Here is a 13,489-nt window from a genome sequence, read left to right as displayed (position 1 = left end):
GGTGATCTAGTCTAGAGCATTCCAAGGTGGGGAAGATTTGCAGAATATGAGGTCTCTGGGCCAGATTTTGGAAATCTACGGAAGGGCTCAAGAGGTATGAGAAAGGAACGGAGTACATTTGAGAGATGGAAGCAATGAGGGGAGGGGGTCCTTCAGGTGAGTTTTGGTATCTATGAGCATTCCAGTAGTATCTGAAGAAGACTGTTCTGGGATATGTAAGCTTTTCAAGGAAGATAGATGTAGGGTTCACCAGGGGCATCCTGAAGGACTTGGGGGATAAGAGTGAAAATCTCTAAGATTTCTAGAAGGAGGAAGGGTGGGAGGGTAAATTCTTGGGGTATGTGAAGAGGAAGTCTGAGGGAGATGGATGGAATATGTGATGCGGATGGGGGGGGTGTTTGGGGGCTTCAGGGTGGATTCTGAGGGAGACGCCTGAGATAAATACGCTGCGGAGACTGACGAGGAGCAGCCGCCAAGGAATGTGCTGCGACCCAGGAGGAAGATTGGGGGGGGACCAGGGGCCAGAGGGCGGGGATCCATGGGGAAGGTCCCCGGAGGAGGCAGTTGAAAGCAGAGGGTGGTCTCCCGGGAGGCCGCCGGAGGCCGTGCGGGAGGACCAGGCAGAGGCGTGCCGGGTCGAGACCCAGGTCCTCGGCCCGGCCCCTCGACCATCCCCAGGGCGTGAGCGTTTGGGAGGGAAGCTGAGGAAGGGGCCCGGGTGGGGAGACGCGGGCTGACTGCGGGGACCTCGGGGTCCTCCGGGCTCTCCCGGCCTCCCGAGGCCCGAGTCCGCCGCCCGCCGCCCGCCGCGGCCAGCGGCGCGGGGTCCCTGAGGGGGCGGGGCCGGCCGCGCGGCCTGGGTCGCCCTGAGGGGAGCGCCGCGCGCCTCGACCGCCGCCGCCCCGCGCCCGCCGGCCCGGCCCTGCCCGAGACTCACCGCCTCGGCCGCTGCCGCCGCCGCCGCCGCCCGCGCCTCCTCAGGCAGCCGCCGCCACCCGCGCCGCCGCCGCCGCCGCCGTCGCCCCTTCTCCGGCCCGAGAGCTCCCCTCCCTCCTCCCGCACCGACCACCACCGCCGCCGCCGCCGCCGCCGCCGCCGCCGCCGTCGCGCTGCGTCACCGCGCCGTGCGTCACCGCCCCTGGCCCCGCCCCGGAGGGCCACTGCGCGCCAGCATTAGCTCACACCCGATTGACGGACGGCGAAGCCAGCCAACTGGCGGTGAGAGCAGCCTGAAGGGTGGGAGGGGTGCGGCGAGCAAGGCGGGGTCCTGGCCGGGAAGAGAGCGACGGGGCTGGAACGGGGCCTGAGGACCCCGCCCCCTTCTCACTACGATTGGTCAGACGTGGGGGTGACGGGCAGATGGCCGGGCCCCGGGCGGAGGGCAGAGGGCCGGGGAGGGGAGGGGCGCGCGCCGCGTTGCCCCGGGCAACAGGCCGGCGGAGCCCGCGATTGGGCCTCCGGGCCCGCAGGAGGCAGCCTCGCGCCGGTCTAACTCAGCGGCAGCGAACCGAGTCACAATTCCTCATTCTGGCGTTCAAGGCCCCCTCCTCCCCGCCCCTCGGTCACGCCCGGCCCGAGGTCTGTACAGTGTAGTGCCTTCGCCATTTGGGGTGACAATGCTGCATTCCGGCTCCTGGTGCCGATTGGCCGCGCTTAAAGTGACACAGATGAGCGAGGTCCACCCTTTAAGGGTGGAAAGAGATAAGACCCACCCCCGCGCACAAAAGAGGCCGTCAATAAATGGAGAGCGCTGTCGTTACTTTTGTCGTGATCTTAAGCCGACCACAAACTGTCCTGCGTCGGGGTGAACTGATTGGAAAGGGGCCGGCGCTCCAGAAGGATGACAGCAACGTGGCTTGTTCCGAGAACTCCAAGAAATACCGTCAGGGTGGAGTGTGTCTAGCTTACGACAGAGAGTAGTAGGAAATGAGCTGCGACCAGATGTTTGGCCACTGGAGGGAGTTTGCATTTGTGCTGAAGTGACTAGGGGGACGTGGCAGAGATTCAAGACCAGCGAGGTCTTGGGGAATTGGAAGCTGGAAGCGACGCCTCTGGCTTACACAAGAAGGAGGGATGGGAAAGAATGGGACGCGGAGGAGTCCAGGGAGCTACCTGGGGGGGTGGGGCGGGGTTGCATCTGGGAGGGACCCAGGGGAGGGGAGGAGGTGGGAGGGACGGTGTTCTAGGTGGCTCTCTGAACTAGCCTTTTGCCACTGGCTGGCCACAGGGCGGAAGAGAAAAGTCCAGGACAAAGCCCTCTGGGAGACTGGGTCCAGAGGAGAAGCCCAGTGTGGGACGCCCAACAGCGAAGTCAAGAACATTGCCCCCACCTCGGGGACAAACTGAGGCTGGAGACCAGGATTTAAGGATCATTTGAGATGGTAATTGAAGCTGTGGGAGTGGGTGACCGATCCCAGGGAGGTTATGACGGATGGGACCAGGATCAGACGGAACCCTGAGAAATGAGGACGCTTGGTTTGAGAAAAGAAATGAAGATTGTGAAGTGGAAGCAAGAAAGAGTAGAAGAACTGGGCGTGGTGGCGCGCGCCTCTAATCCCAACAAAGGCAGAGGCAGGGGCTTCTCCGTAAATTCGAAGCCAGCCTGGTCTATATAATGACGCCCTGTCCCAAAAATAGAGAGGAGAGAGAGAGCGAGAGAGAAACCTGAAGAGGATGAGGAAAGGCCATTTCATGCCAGAGGACTTCACAAGCCCCATCTATTACTTGTTTTGGTTTGGATTTTTTGAATTAGGATCTCATTCTAGTGCTGACTGGCTTAGACCTTCTTTCTTAACACCGGACTAGTTGCAATTCTCCTTGAAAGTGTGGACTAACCGCCCCTCCCCCCTTTTACCTGGAACTTTGGTTTCTTTTAAGACAGTTATTTTTCTGGGGCTGGAGAGATGGCTCAACAATTAAGAGCATTGACTGCTTTGCCAGAGGACGGGGCTTCAATTCCCAGCACCCATATGGAGACTAACAACTGTAATTTTAGTTCCAGGGGATCTGTCATCCTCTAGACTCCTGCAGACCCAAGACATACAAGTGATGCACAGACATATACAGGCAAAACACTCACACACATACAAATTTTTTAATTATTTTAAGAGCCAGGTGTGGTGGTGCACACTTTTAACCCCAGCATTCCCAAGGCAGAGGCAGGTGGATCTCCGAGTTTGACGCTAGCCTGGTCTACAGAGCTCCAAGACAGTCAGAGGGCTACTCAGAGAAACTCTGTCCAGAAAATAGATAAATGAGCAAATAAATAAATAAATAAAAAGCTAGCATTGTGGCATGGAGTTTAAGAGGAAATTGGGAAACATCAAGTATAGATGATTGTTTTGGGCAAGTTTGGAAGGAAATAAGTAGCAGATGTGAGTGCCGTGGCATACAAGTGGCAGAGAACAACTAACAAGAATCAGTTCTGCCTTACCATGCGGGTTCAAACTTACGTGGTCAGGCTGGGCACCAAACGCCTTAATCTGCTGAGCAAACTCCATGACCCTGTTTGTTTTGAGACAGGGTCTCACTGTGTAGTCCTGGCTGTCCTGGAACTCAGTTATGTAAACCAGGCCGGCCTCGAATTCATAGAGATCCATCTGCCTTTGGCTCCTGGGTACTTAGATTAAAGGCCGGCATCACCAAACCCAGCTATTTATTTTTGAGACAGGTCTCAGCCCAGATTGGCCTCTTAACTCTCCAGTTAGCTAAGAATGGCCTTGCATTGTAGATCCTCCTCCCTGCTCCTCTTGGTGTTAGATGAGCTGCTCCACAGAGTTTATACGGTGCTGGGGATGCCCAGAGCATGCGTACGACGACGCAAGCACTCTGCCAGCTGAGCTTCAGCACCAGCCATATTACTTTTAATGTTTGTTTATACACTGGTTTTTATTGTATGTGTGTGGGGGGTTTTGCCTACATGTTTTTCTGTGTGCCACATGCATGCCAGAAGAGGGCATTGGATCTCCTGGAACTGGAGTTATAAACAATTCTTAGACATCATGTACGTTCTGGAAATGGGGCGTGGGTTCCCTGGAAGAGCAGCCAATGCTCTTAACCGTTGATCTTTCTCTCTCCCTTTATTTTTGGTCTTTGGAGACAGTGTCTTGTTATATACCCCTGACTGGCCAGCTGATGTTTCCGGCCTCAGCCTCCTGAGTCTTGGGATTATATATGTGTTCCATCACACATGGCTGGAGACTCAGTCGGTTCTTTTTAAAATGGAAGAACTAACATTTCATGAGGCTCAGGTGAACAGCCATCGGGACAGGGGCAGATTATAGGAAGGGCTGAAGAAGAGCTGTAGAGGTAGCCTGGCAGGGAGGTGGAGACCAGGGATTGTCCGTTATTAGAAAGGAGAGCCAGCACAGAAAGCCAAGTGCAGCAAGGATTTAGAAATTTGTTTTTATTTCTTCGACAGTTGGGTTTATTGATTGATTTTTTTAAATTTATGCATGTAAGTAGGTCATATTACACAGGAATTTCATTTCAAGAAAGGAAAGGGAACAATATGAGTACTTCGTGTGTGTGCACACATGTGCACACACATGTGCGCACACGTGTGTGTGTGTGTGTGTATACGAGGGCTCGAGCATGAGAACAAAAAGCCAGGCCTTGTGCATGCTACATATGCTTTCACTGAGCTACACTCAACTCCTTTATCAGATTTTCTAGAGTTTTTGTTTGTTGTTCCTTTTTTTCTTAAGATTATTTTATTTTGTTTGAGTGTTTTGCCTGCATATATGCATGTATACAACATGTATGCCTGGTACCCACAGAGGTCTGAAAATGGTGTTGGATGCTCTGGAACTGGAGTTACACAATGATCATGAACTATTGTGTAGATGCTGGGAATCAAACCCTGGTTCTCTCCAAGAACAGCCAGTGCTCTTTTGTTTGGCTGGTTTTGGTTTTGGTTTTTCAAGACAGTTTCTCTGTGTTGTTTTGGAGCCTTTCCTGGAACTCACTCTGTAGACCATGTTGGCCTCAAACTCACAGAGATCCGCCTGCCTCTGCCTCCCGAGTGCTGGGATTAAAGGCGAGCGCCACCACCGCCCGGCTGCCAGTGTTAGCCAGTGAGCCATCATCTCTGGTGCCCCTTGTCTTTAAAATGTTTTGTTTTCTCTTTTTCTTTCTTTCCTTTTTTCTTTTTTGAGATAGGATCTCATGTAGGCCCAGGCTGGGTTCATTTTAGTCCAGGCTGGTCTCAAACTTGCTATCTAGCCAAGGATGGCCTTAACTCTTGACCTCCTGTCTTTATCTTCCAATGCTAGAACTAGAGACTGGCTCTGTTTTGTTATTTTTGACAAGAAGCTGAACTGCGCAGCCTGCAGTTCCCCATCCCCCTGCCTCTGCCCCCCAGGGGCTGGGATTACAGGCGTGCACCACTGTGCCTGCTAGTACCTACTCTTTCGTTTTTAAGTGTATTTTTTAGAATATATTTTATTTGTTTATGTTTGTATAAATGTGAAAATGCCACATCCCACTTGTGGAGGTCAGAGGATAATTTGTGGGAATCAGTTCTCTCCTTACTCATGTGGGTAAGAACCCAGGGATTGAACCCAGTTCTTTAGGCTTTAGTAGCAAGTGCCTTTGCCTGCTGAGCCATCTCACAGGCCCTGTTTTGGTCTTTTGATATGCAGGATCTCTGTGTAACTCTGGCTAACCTGGAGCTCACTATTGTCAACCAGGCTGGCCTCACACCTGCAGCAATCCTGAGTGCTACAGTATATATATGCCACACATTATACGCCACCGTGATTTAGTTTGAGACAGGGTTTCTCTATGTAGCGTCACCACCGCTCTGAACGCTGCCAGAGTGAAGCTGATTTAAAAAAAGAGGCAGACTTAGCCGGTCATGGTGGCGAATGCCTTTAATCCCAGCACTAGGGAGGCAGAGGAAGGAGGATCTCTGAGCTCAAGGCCAGCCTGGTCTACAAAGCAAGTTTCAGGACAGCCAGGGCTACAAAGGACAGCCAGGGCTACACAGAGAAACCCTGTCTCAAAAAAAAGTGGGAGGGGGGCAGACTAAAATCTTGTGCAATAGCCCACTTTATTCAGAGCCCCAGCCAATTTATACTCTGAAGGTTAAGATGGTCACGTGGGTATAGTTCTCATGAGTTCAAGCTGTATATAATCACAAGGAAAGCCACAAGGATAAACCACATGTGGCCAAAACATATTTTTCCATAGAGGTAATAATTGAATAACATCGGCAAGTGAGTAATCTGAAGTCAACTCATGCCTATCCCCTACACCTGGGAGGCACATAAAAACACTTTCTAAGAACAATTCTGGCACACCTTTAATCTCAGCACTCAGGAGGCAGAAGCGGGTGGATCTCTGTGAGTTCAAGGCCAGCCTGGTCTACAGAGCGAGATCCAGGACAGCCAGGGCTACACAAAGAAACCTCGTCTCAAAAAACCAATCAACCAAACAAAACTGTTTTGAAGAAACTGAGGCCACAAAATTCTTGTCTAGTTTTCCCGTAAGCGCTTAGAATTCTCCTCCACGGCTCCGTTCCTGGACTGTGTTCTAACTGTGCCCTGCTTGTCCTGGAACTCACAATATTGACCAGGCTGGCCTTGATCTCACAAAGATCCACCTGCTTCTGCCTGCTAAGTGCAGGAATTAAAGATGTATCCCACCATGCTGGGCTTATTAACTCTTTACTAGGCACATCTGTGAACCTAGGGGATCGCCGAAGCTATTTTCTCTTCACAGCAGCCCCAGGTCAGAGATATGGATTTACTCAGCTAGGACCACACAGTGAGGCAGTATTCGAACCCCTGTCTCAGTGACCACAAAGCCCTCACAGGTTCTGGCAGATGCAGAGAAGGAAGGAAGGGGAGGAGCCCTTTGTGACAGTTGTCCCAGACCAGGCATAAACAGGATGTGGTGTTAGATGAAAGCTTCCCCCTGTCACAGCCCGCCCCTCTAGAAGACAGCGGAACTGTGAGGAGGCCTGAAGACAGCAAAGCCATGGTCAGAGGGCCTGGGTGGCAAGGAAGGGCAAGGGGCCGAGGTTTAGGGTGGACGGGGGCAAGGAGGGTACCCGGATGAAGATCAGCTGGAGGATGACGGTCACAGGCAGGGAAGGAAGGGACCCAGTTGAGGCAAAGGGTCTAGCTAGGGCATAGAGGTGGTAGTTTTCAGTTTGGTCCCAAGTAAGCAGATCTTTGGGTCTTCTGGAATAATTCATGAGCACCTACCAGGAAGGTGGAACCTGCCCTCTGTGTATACCCAGAGCGGGCTGTGTGTCCCGGTGACTGGCACCCACTGAGGTGTTTGCCACAGTCCTCTCACGTGGGCTAGCTTCAGATTCTTCACTGGTTTATGGGGAAACTGAGTCAGGAAGGGAGCCAGGTTAGAGGCCAAGCCAGCTCAGCCCCTCCCTGTCCCATTGGCAGTCGGATTCCCTGGTGGTGTGTGAAGTGGACCCGGAGCTAAAGGAAAAGCTGAGGAAATTCCGTTTCCGAAAAGAGACCAACAATGCAGCCATCATAAGTCAGTGACCTCTGCCCTCTGGAAGGGTGGGGCAGGGGACAGGGAGGGAGGCCTGGACTAGTGTCCCCTGGGATGGGAGGGCCCGTAACCTGTGTTCTATCCCTCCTCCAGTGAAAGTGGACAAAGCCCGGCAGATGGTGGTGCTGGAGGAAGAATTCCAGGTGAGGAGCTGGGACGTGGGACCCCGAAATACAGTGAGAGGTCTGGGGACAAAGTTGGTAGACTGCTCCCTGGGTACTTCATAAACAAGGGACAGTGACACATGCTTGTAACTCTAGCACTGTAGAGGTGGAGACAGGAGGACAAAGGAGTCAAGGTCATCCTTGGCTACAGTGTTAGTTGGAGGCTAGCCTGGGCTACAAGAGACCCTGTATCAAAAAGCCAAGTAAAGATTGGGAGCGGTGGCACTGGCTTTTAATCCCAGAACTCAAGAGGCAGAGACAGGCAGATCTCTCTTGTGTGTTTGAAGCCAGCCTGATCTACACGGTGAATTCAAGTTTTACCCCTGCTTAAAAAAAAAAAAAAAAAAAGCCAGGTGTTTTAGTTAGGGCTAACTATTGCTGTGATAAAACACCGTGACCAAAAATAAGTTGGGGAGAAAGAGGTTATTTGGCTTTCATATCCTGAATTACAGTTTCACCGGGAAGTCAGGGCAGGAACTCAAACCTGACTGGAGGCAGGAGCTGGTGCAGAAGCCGTGGAGGGGAGCTGCTTACCGGCTTGCTCCCCGTGACTTGCTCGGCCTGCTTTCTCACAGAACCCAGGACCACCAGCCCGGGCATGGCCCCACGCACAGTGGGCTGAGTCTTCCTGTAACCCTAAGGAGAGTGCCCTACAGGCTTGCCTACAGCCAGTCTAATTGAGACAATTTCTCAATTGCGGCTTTCTCACCTCAGATGTCTGTAGTTTGTGTCAAGTTGACATAAAACTTGGGCTTTCGTTCCAGATAAGGCAGCCCAAAGCCACCAGCAACCCTGCGTAACTGGATAAGACTCCCGTTTTGTGGCCTCGCTGTCCGCATCAGCCTGCCTTCCTTCCTCCTTTCTGGGGTTGAGGCTGCTTGGCAGGGAAGGGTATGGCCCAGGAGGAGCTGGGCTTCCTTAGGCCGCCCCTGAAAGGAAGTAGAGTAGAGTGGTTACCATGGGAACACTGATTCAAATCGGAACTCCGGCATTTACTGTCTTGTGCAATGTGGGGCAAGTCCCTTGACATCGTTGTGCCTCAGTTTCTGTAGCTGTTGAGTGGGCATAATAAGACCTCTCCGTAGGGTCCTGAGAAAACGAGTCCACAGGTGCTTCTTAGAACAATGTCTCTAGACATTTCAAGTGTTCATTTAGTGAATGATGGTCATTTGTTCTCTCTCTCTCTCTCAGAACATTTCCCCAGAGGAACTTAGGTCGGAGTTGCCAGAGAGACAGCCCAGGTATCCTGGGGGAAGGGATGGTATGGAGGACTATGGGTAGGGGGTGATAAAAGGCCTACAAATTGGCCAGGCAGTGGTAGCGCACGCCTTTAATCCCAGCACTCAGGAGGCAGAGGCAGGTGGATCTCTGTGAGTTCGAAGCCAGCCTGGGCTACAGAGTGATTTCCAGGAAAGGCTCAAAGTGACACAGAGAAACCCTGACTCGAAAAACAAACAAACAAAGACCTACGAATTGTGGGGCTGTTGGGCTCCAGTTCTGTCTATAGACTCAGGATCTTTGCATTTGAAAACAAGAAGTCATAGTTTAGAAATTTTGTTGATATTTTATTGCAGAATTTTACACTATTACGTTAAAGATCTATTTTGTATTATGTACTTGAGTATTTTGTCTATGTATCACATGCATGCCTAGTGCCTGAAGACATCACAGGATCTCCTGGAACTAGAGTTGTGAGCCGCCATGTGGGTGCTGGGGGTGGAACCCAGGTCCTCTGCAAGAGCAGCCAGTGCTCTGAACTGCTGAGCCATCTCTCCAGCCCTTACACTAATAATTTTTAAAAGATAAACAAACCAGGAGAGCATTTTAAATATTAAAAAAATTAAGGCCAGGTCTGGTGAAACATGCCTTTAATCTCAGTGCTTGGGAGGCAGAAGCAGGTGGATCTCTGTGAGTTCAGGGCCAGCCTGGTTTACGAAGTGAGTTACAGGACAGCCAGGGCTACACAGTGAGCTCCTGTTTCAGAAAAAAAGTTTTTTTGTTTTTTAAATTTATGTGTATGGGTGTTTTGCATGCATGTATATCTATGCACTCCATGCTCTCAGATGCTAGAGGAGGGCTTTGGATCCCCTGGAACTGGAGTTACAGAGCATTGTGAGCCACCTTGTGAGTGCTAGGAACTGAACCCACCCTCTGCAAGAGCAAAAATTGTTCTTAACTGCTGAGACATGTCTCCAGTACTCCCCACTTTAAAAAAAGATTTAATTTATTTACATGCATGTATGTATGTGAGCCACCTGACATGGGTCCTGGGAACTCATCTTCCATCTTGTGCAAGAACAAACAAAGGACTCCACCACAGAGCCATCTCTCCAGCCCATCTTGGTGTTCCTTTGAAACATGGTCTCAAGTATCCCAGGTTGGCCTTGAACTCAGTATATAGCCAAGGACAGCTTTGAATTCCTGATCTTGCCTCTGCCTCCCAAGTGCACCACGTCCTCTCTGATTTCGGTTTTCTGTTTCAGCCTTCTGAGTGCTGGTATCACAGGCCTGTGCCACTGTGCCTGACTCAAACTGGTCTGTCCATATCTTTCATCTTGACTCAGTTCTTTTTCGGTTTCTCTAGTTTTGGACCTCATTCCCAAGCTCAGGGACTTTTGACAACTGCAAAGACCTTGGGCCCAGAGCAGGGCCTCGCCCCTGGGAGGTTCAATGCTGATGTTCTTCTGAGTTTTCTCTTAGAGTTTGTCTTTTGTGTGACATCTGACCCACTGGACAACGGTGCTTAGCACCTTGGCTCACATCCTGTTCCACCCCTGTTTCAGGCGCCAGCTCCCAGCATCTCCTTGTGACTGCTGTGCACTCAGGTCCCATTGCTGGCATAGGGAAGTGGGGCCCAGCACCAGCCTCACCTCACATGCGTGTGCCAGGGCACCTCTCTGGCAGTCTGCTCTCCAAGTGGATATCCCCCTGGCTGAGAGAGCTCAATATTAAATTACACTTTTTAAGTATTTGAGACAGGAGCTAACGGAGTCCAGGCTGGCCTCAGACCCTGTGTCGCTGAGGTTAACTTTGCACTTCTGATCCTCCTGTATCCCATACATACCACATGCTGGGATTACAGGTGTGTGCTGCCATGACCCGCTCCAGATTCCAGGACATGAACTCAAAGAACAGCGCCTGGCTGGGGCTGCTTCTTGGGCGCTGAGTGTGATTTCCCTTTCTCTGCTGTAGGTTTGTGGTCTACAGCTACAAGTACTCGCATGCCGACGGCAGGGTGTCCTACCCTCTGTGTTTCATCTTCTCCAGCCCTGTGGGTGAGGTGCAGCCCTAACTGTCCTGAGGAGAGGGTCTTCCACTCTGAGGAGCAGTGGGGGGTGTGTGTGTGTGCGCGTGTTCGTGTGTGGCTGTATAGCTGTCTGTGAGTGGGTACAGGCACCTGTAAGTGGATATAGGAGCTGGTAGAGCCAAGCGTGCGGCAAGCCCTGGGTTCTATTCCCAGCACCATCAAAACAAAACAAATGGATAGGAGGGTCTAATAGTAGCCGGGTATGTTGGTTCACGCCTTTAATGCCAGCATACAGGAGGCAGAGTCGGGTGGATTTCAGTGAATTTGAGACCAGCCTGGTTTGCATAGCAAGTTCCAAGACAGCCAGAGCTACCTAGAGAGAGAACCTGTTACAAACAAACAAACAAACACAAAACAACCCCCTTCCAAAAACCAGTACCCAGCCAGGCATGGCTGTGTTCCGCCTGCAGCCTCAGCACGTGGGACGCTGAGGCTTGAAGGACTGTGCGTTCCTAGGCTACAGAGTGAGGCCTTATCTGAACCACAAACAAGGCTTGGTGACTCACGCCCTCAGTCCCAGGACTCAGGAGGCAGGGGCAAGCAGATCTTTGTGAGTTCAAGGCCAGTCTTGTCTATATAGTGAGTTAAACACCAGTCTGGGCTACACAGTGAGACCCTAAAAAAAAAAGTGTAATCACGTGACTGCGTGTGTGTGTGTGTGTGGGGGGGGGTGCATTGGGTGTGGTGGCTCACGCCTTTAATCCCAGCACTCAGGAATCAGAAACAGGCGGATCTCTGTGAGTTTGAGGCCAGCCCAGTAAGAACTCACACATTCTTGTTCATGTTATCAGGAAATCCCCACCAGGGTCCTGAATCTTCTCCCAGACACCCTCACTGTAACCTGAAGCTCCTAAACAAATCTAGAAATCCCGAGTACAGCCTCAGGGTCCTCCTACCACCCTCCTTAAACTACTGTGCCTTCAGGACCATTACAGCCTTACCAACTGGGTGTTGCGCTCCCAACCACACCCATTCTCCTCTTTTCCACACAGGCTGCAAGCCTGAGCAACAGATGATGTACGCGGGGAGCAAAAACAGCCTGGTGCAGACGGCGGAACTTACAAAGGTCGAGAGGGGCCCCAGCTCTGGAGGGGCTGCGCAACTCTGGGGTCTGAGGGGGGGGGGAGCCAGGGGCTGAACCCCTGGGGCTGGGGGCAGGTGCTAGGTTCCAGACTCCTGGGTCTGAAGGAGCAAGGCTGGTCCTGGACCCCTGGGTTTGAAGGAGGAGGGCTGGGGTCTGGACTTTTGAGTCTGAGGGGTCAGGAAGCCTCATTAGATCATAATGAGACCTCTCTCTACCCAGGTGTTTGAAATCCGCACCACAGAAGACCTCACCGAGGCCTGGCTTCAAGAGAAGTTAGCTTTCTTTCGTTGACCATTGAGCCAGGGATTTGAAGTCCTTATGTCTGAAGACCCAGACTCCTAGGATAATGAACATCCAAGATCTAAATAAAGGTTAAAAATTCAGGAACTTAGCGATCCTTAACTCGGTTCTGATGCGGTATCTGCACCTCTGTAGTGCTGGCCGACAGTCCCCGCGGTTCCAGCTTATGGCCAGCAGGGGGCGGACGTTTCTACTGGAACCAAGCTGGCCCCAGGAGGAAAAGACACCTGTTTCTCAGAAACCACGGGAGGGGACTATGGGGCTTCCTGGGATGGAATGGGAAACGAGTGGCCTGGGTCCCTTTCAGGAATTTTGGGGAATGTTCGAATCTGTGAAGGGGTCACTCTTAAGGGGGAAAAGGCCCCTGAGAAGAAAGAGCGTTTGGTACCCTCTCCGCACTTCTCCCGCTCTGGGGCTAGAAGGTACCTTCTGGCAGTAAATGCTACGTTTCTCAGCCGAGCCCTCAGGTAGGAAGAAGTTAAAGGCAAAAAATAAAAAAATAAAAAGTAAATCAAAAGATCTGGCACCAGGAGGATGCTGGGAGATGGATAGTTTAGAGGTCTTCAAGCCTGAAGACCCAGGACTATGGGAGGTGAAGATGATTCAGGAACCCCAGAGGACTTGAAGCGTCAGGGAAAGGGAGGCTCCCCACACTTGTCTTTTCTCTGTCTTTTTTCCCAGCACCTCTGGGCACTGGATTCTCTCGGACCCCTGTCTCTCTTTGAAGGACATTTATTGAGCACTCAGGGTCTACAGGGCTCTGAGACTGGCAGTCATGACGGAGATGGCCCATACTTCCCTGTCCTTCCCCCACGGTCTCCCATGTTTCTCAGTGCTCACACCCGGGGCCCCTGGAACTCCCTCCCTCCACCTCTTTCAGGTTCCCTGTTGAGAGGTGGCCGTTGCCATAGTAACAATGACAGAGTGACCTTGGGCCTGGGCTGTCCCTCCCCCAGCCCTGGTGCTCCTAGGGGCGGGCCTGAAAGGGAATTCACACCTTGCCTCTCCCTCCCAGCCCTCAGATTCTTCCCCTTATCCTGCCCCTACCATCCGGGTCCCCTGTCTCCAGTCAAGACAAGCCCTTCACAGAGAAGTTCTGGATAGAATATC

General features: G+C 52.1%; 2 protein-coding genes across 5 annotated transcripts in view; one reads left to right on the top strand and one right to left on the bottom strand.

Moving 5' to 3' along the window:
• Samd4b (sterile alpha motif domain containing 4B) overlaps positions 1-978 on the bottom strand; it is a 37,393-nt gene extending 36,415 nt beyond the window's left edge. Inside the window, exon 1 of the mRNA XM_028859122.2 lies at positions 938-978. The gene's annotated coding sequence lies outside the window, so the exon portion shown is untranslated. The remainder of the gene's footprint in view (positions 1-937) is intronic.
• A 1,190-nt stretch (positions 979-2,168) lies between these two features.
• Gmfg (glia maturation factor gamma) lies at positions 2,169-12,466 on the top strand. Of its 4 annotated transcripts, none has more exons than XM_028859174.2 (7): positions 2,169-2,381; positions 7,410-7,506; positions 7,618-7,667; positions 8,880-8,929; positions 10,881-10,963; positions 11,988-12,061; positions 12,299-12,466. In XM_028859174.2, exons 1-7 carry the CDS (start codon positions 2,379-2,381, stop codon positions 12,368-12,370), a joined length of 429 nt encoding a protein of 142 aa, XP_028715007.1. In that variant the 5' UTR covers positions 2,169-2,378; the 3' UTR covers positions 12,371-12,466. The 4 variants fall into 4 exon arrangements, with proteins under 4 accessions (XP_028715007.1, XP_028715011.1, XP_028715008.1 ...); XM_028859175.2 differs by lacking the exon at positions 2,169-2,381 and adding an exon at positions 6,877-6,984; XM_028859178.2 differs by lacking the exon at positions 7,410-7,506.
• Positions 12,467-13,489: the final 1,023 nt, after the last annotated feature.

The sequence above is a fragment of the Peromyscus leucopus genome, chromosome 1 (genome assembly GCF_004664715.2).
Source record: "Peromyscus leucopus breed LL Stock chromosome 1, UCI_PerLeu_2.1, whole genome shotgun sequence".
NCBI classification, from domain to species: Eukaryota; Metazoa; Chordata; class Mammalia; order Rodentia; family Cricetidae; genus Peromyscus; species Peromyscus leucopus.
Note: the sequence above shows the minus strand (reverse complement) of the source record. Positions and strands in the feature narration are given on the sequence as shown.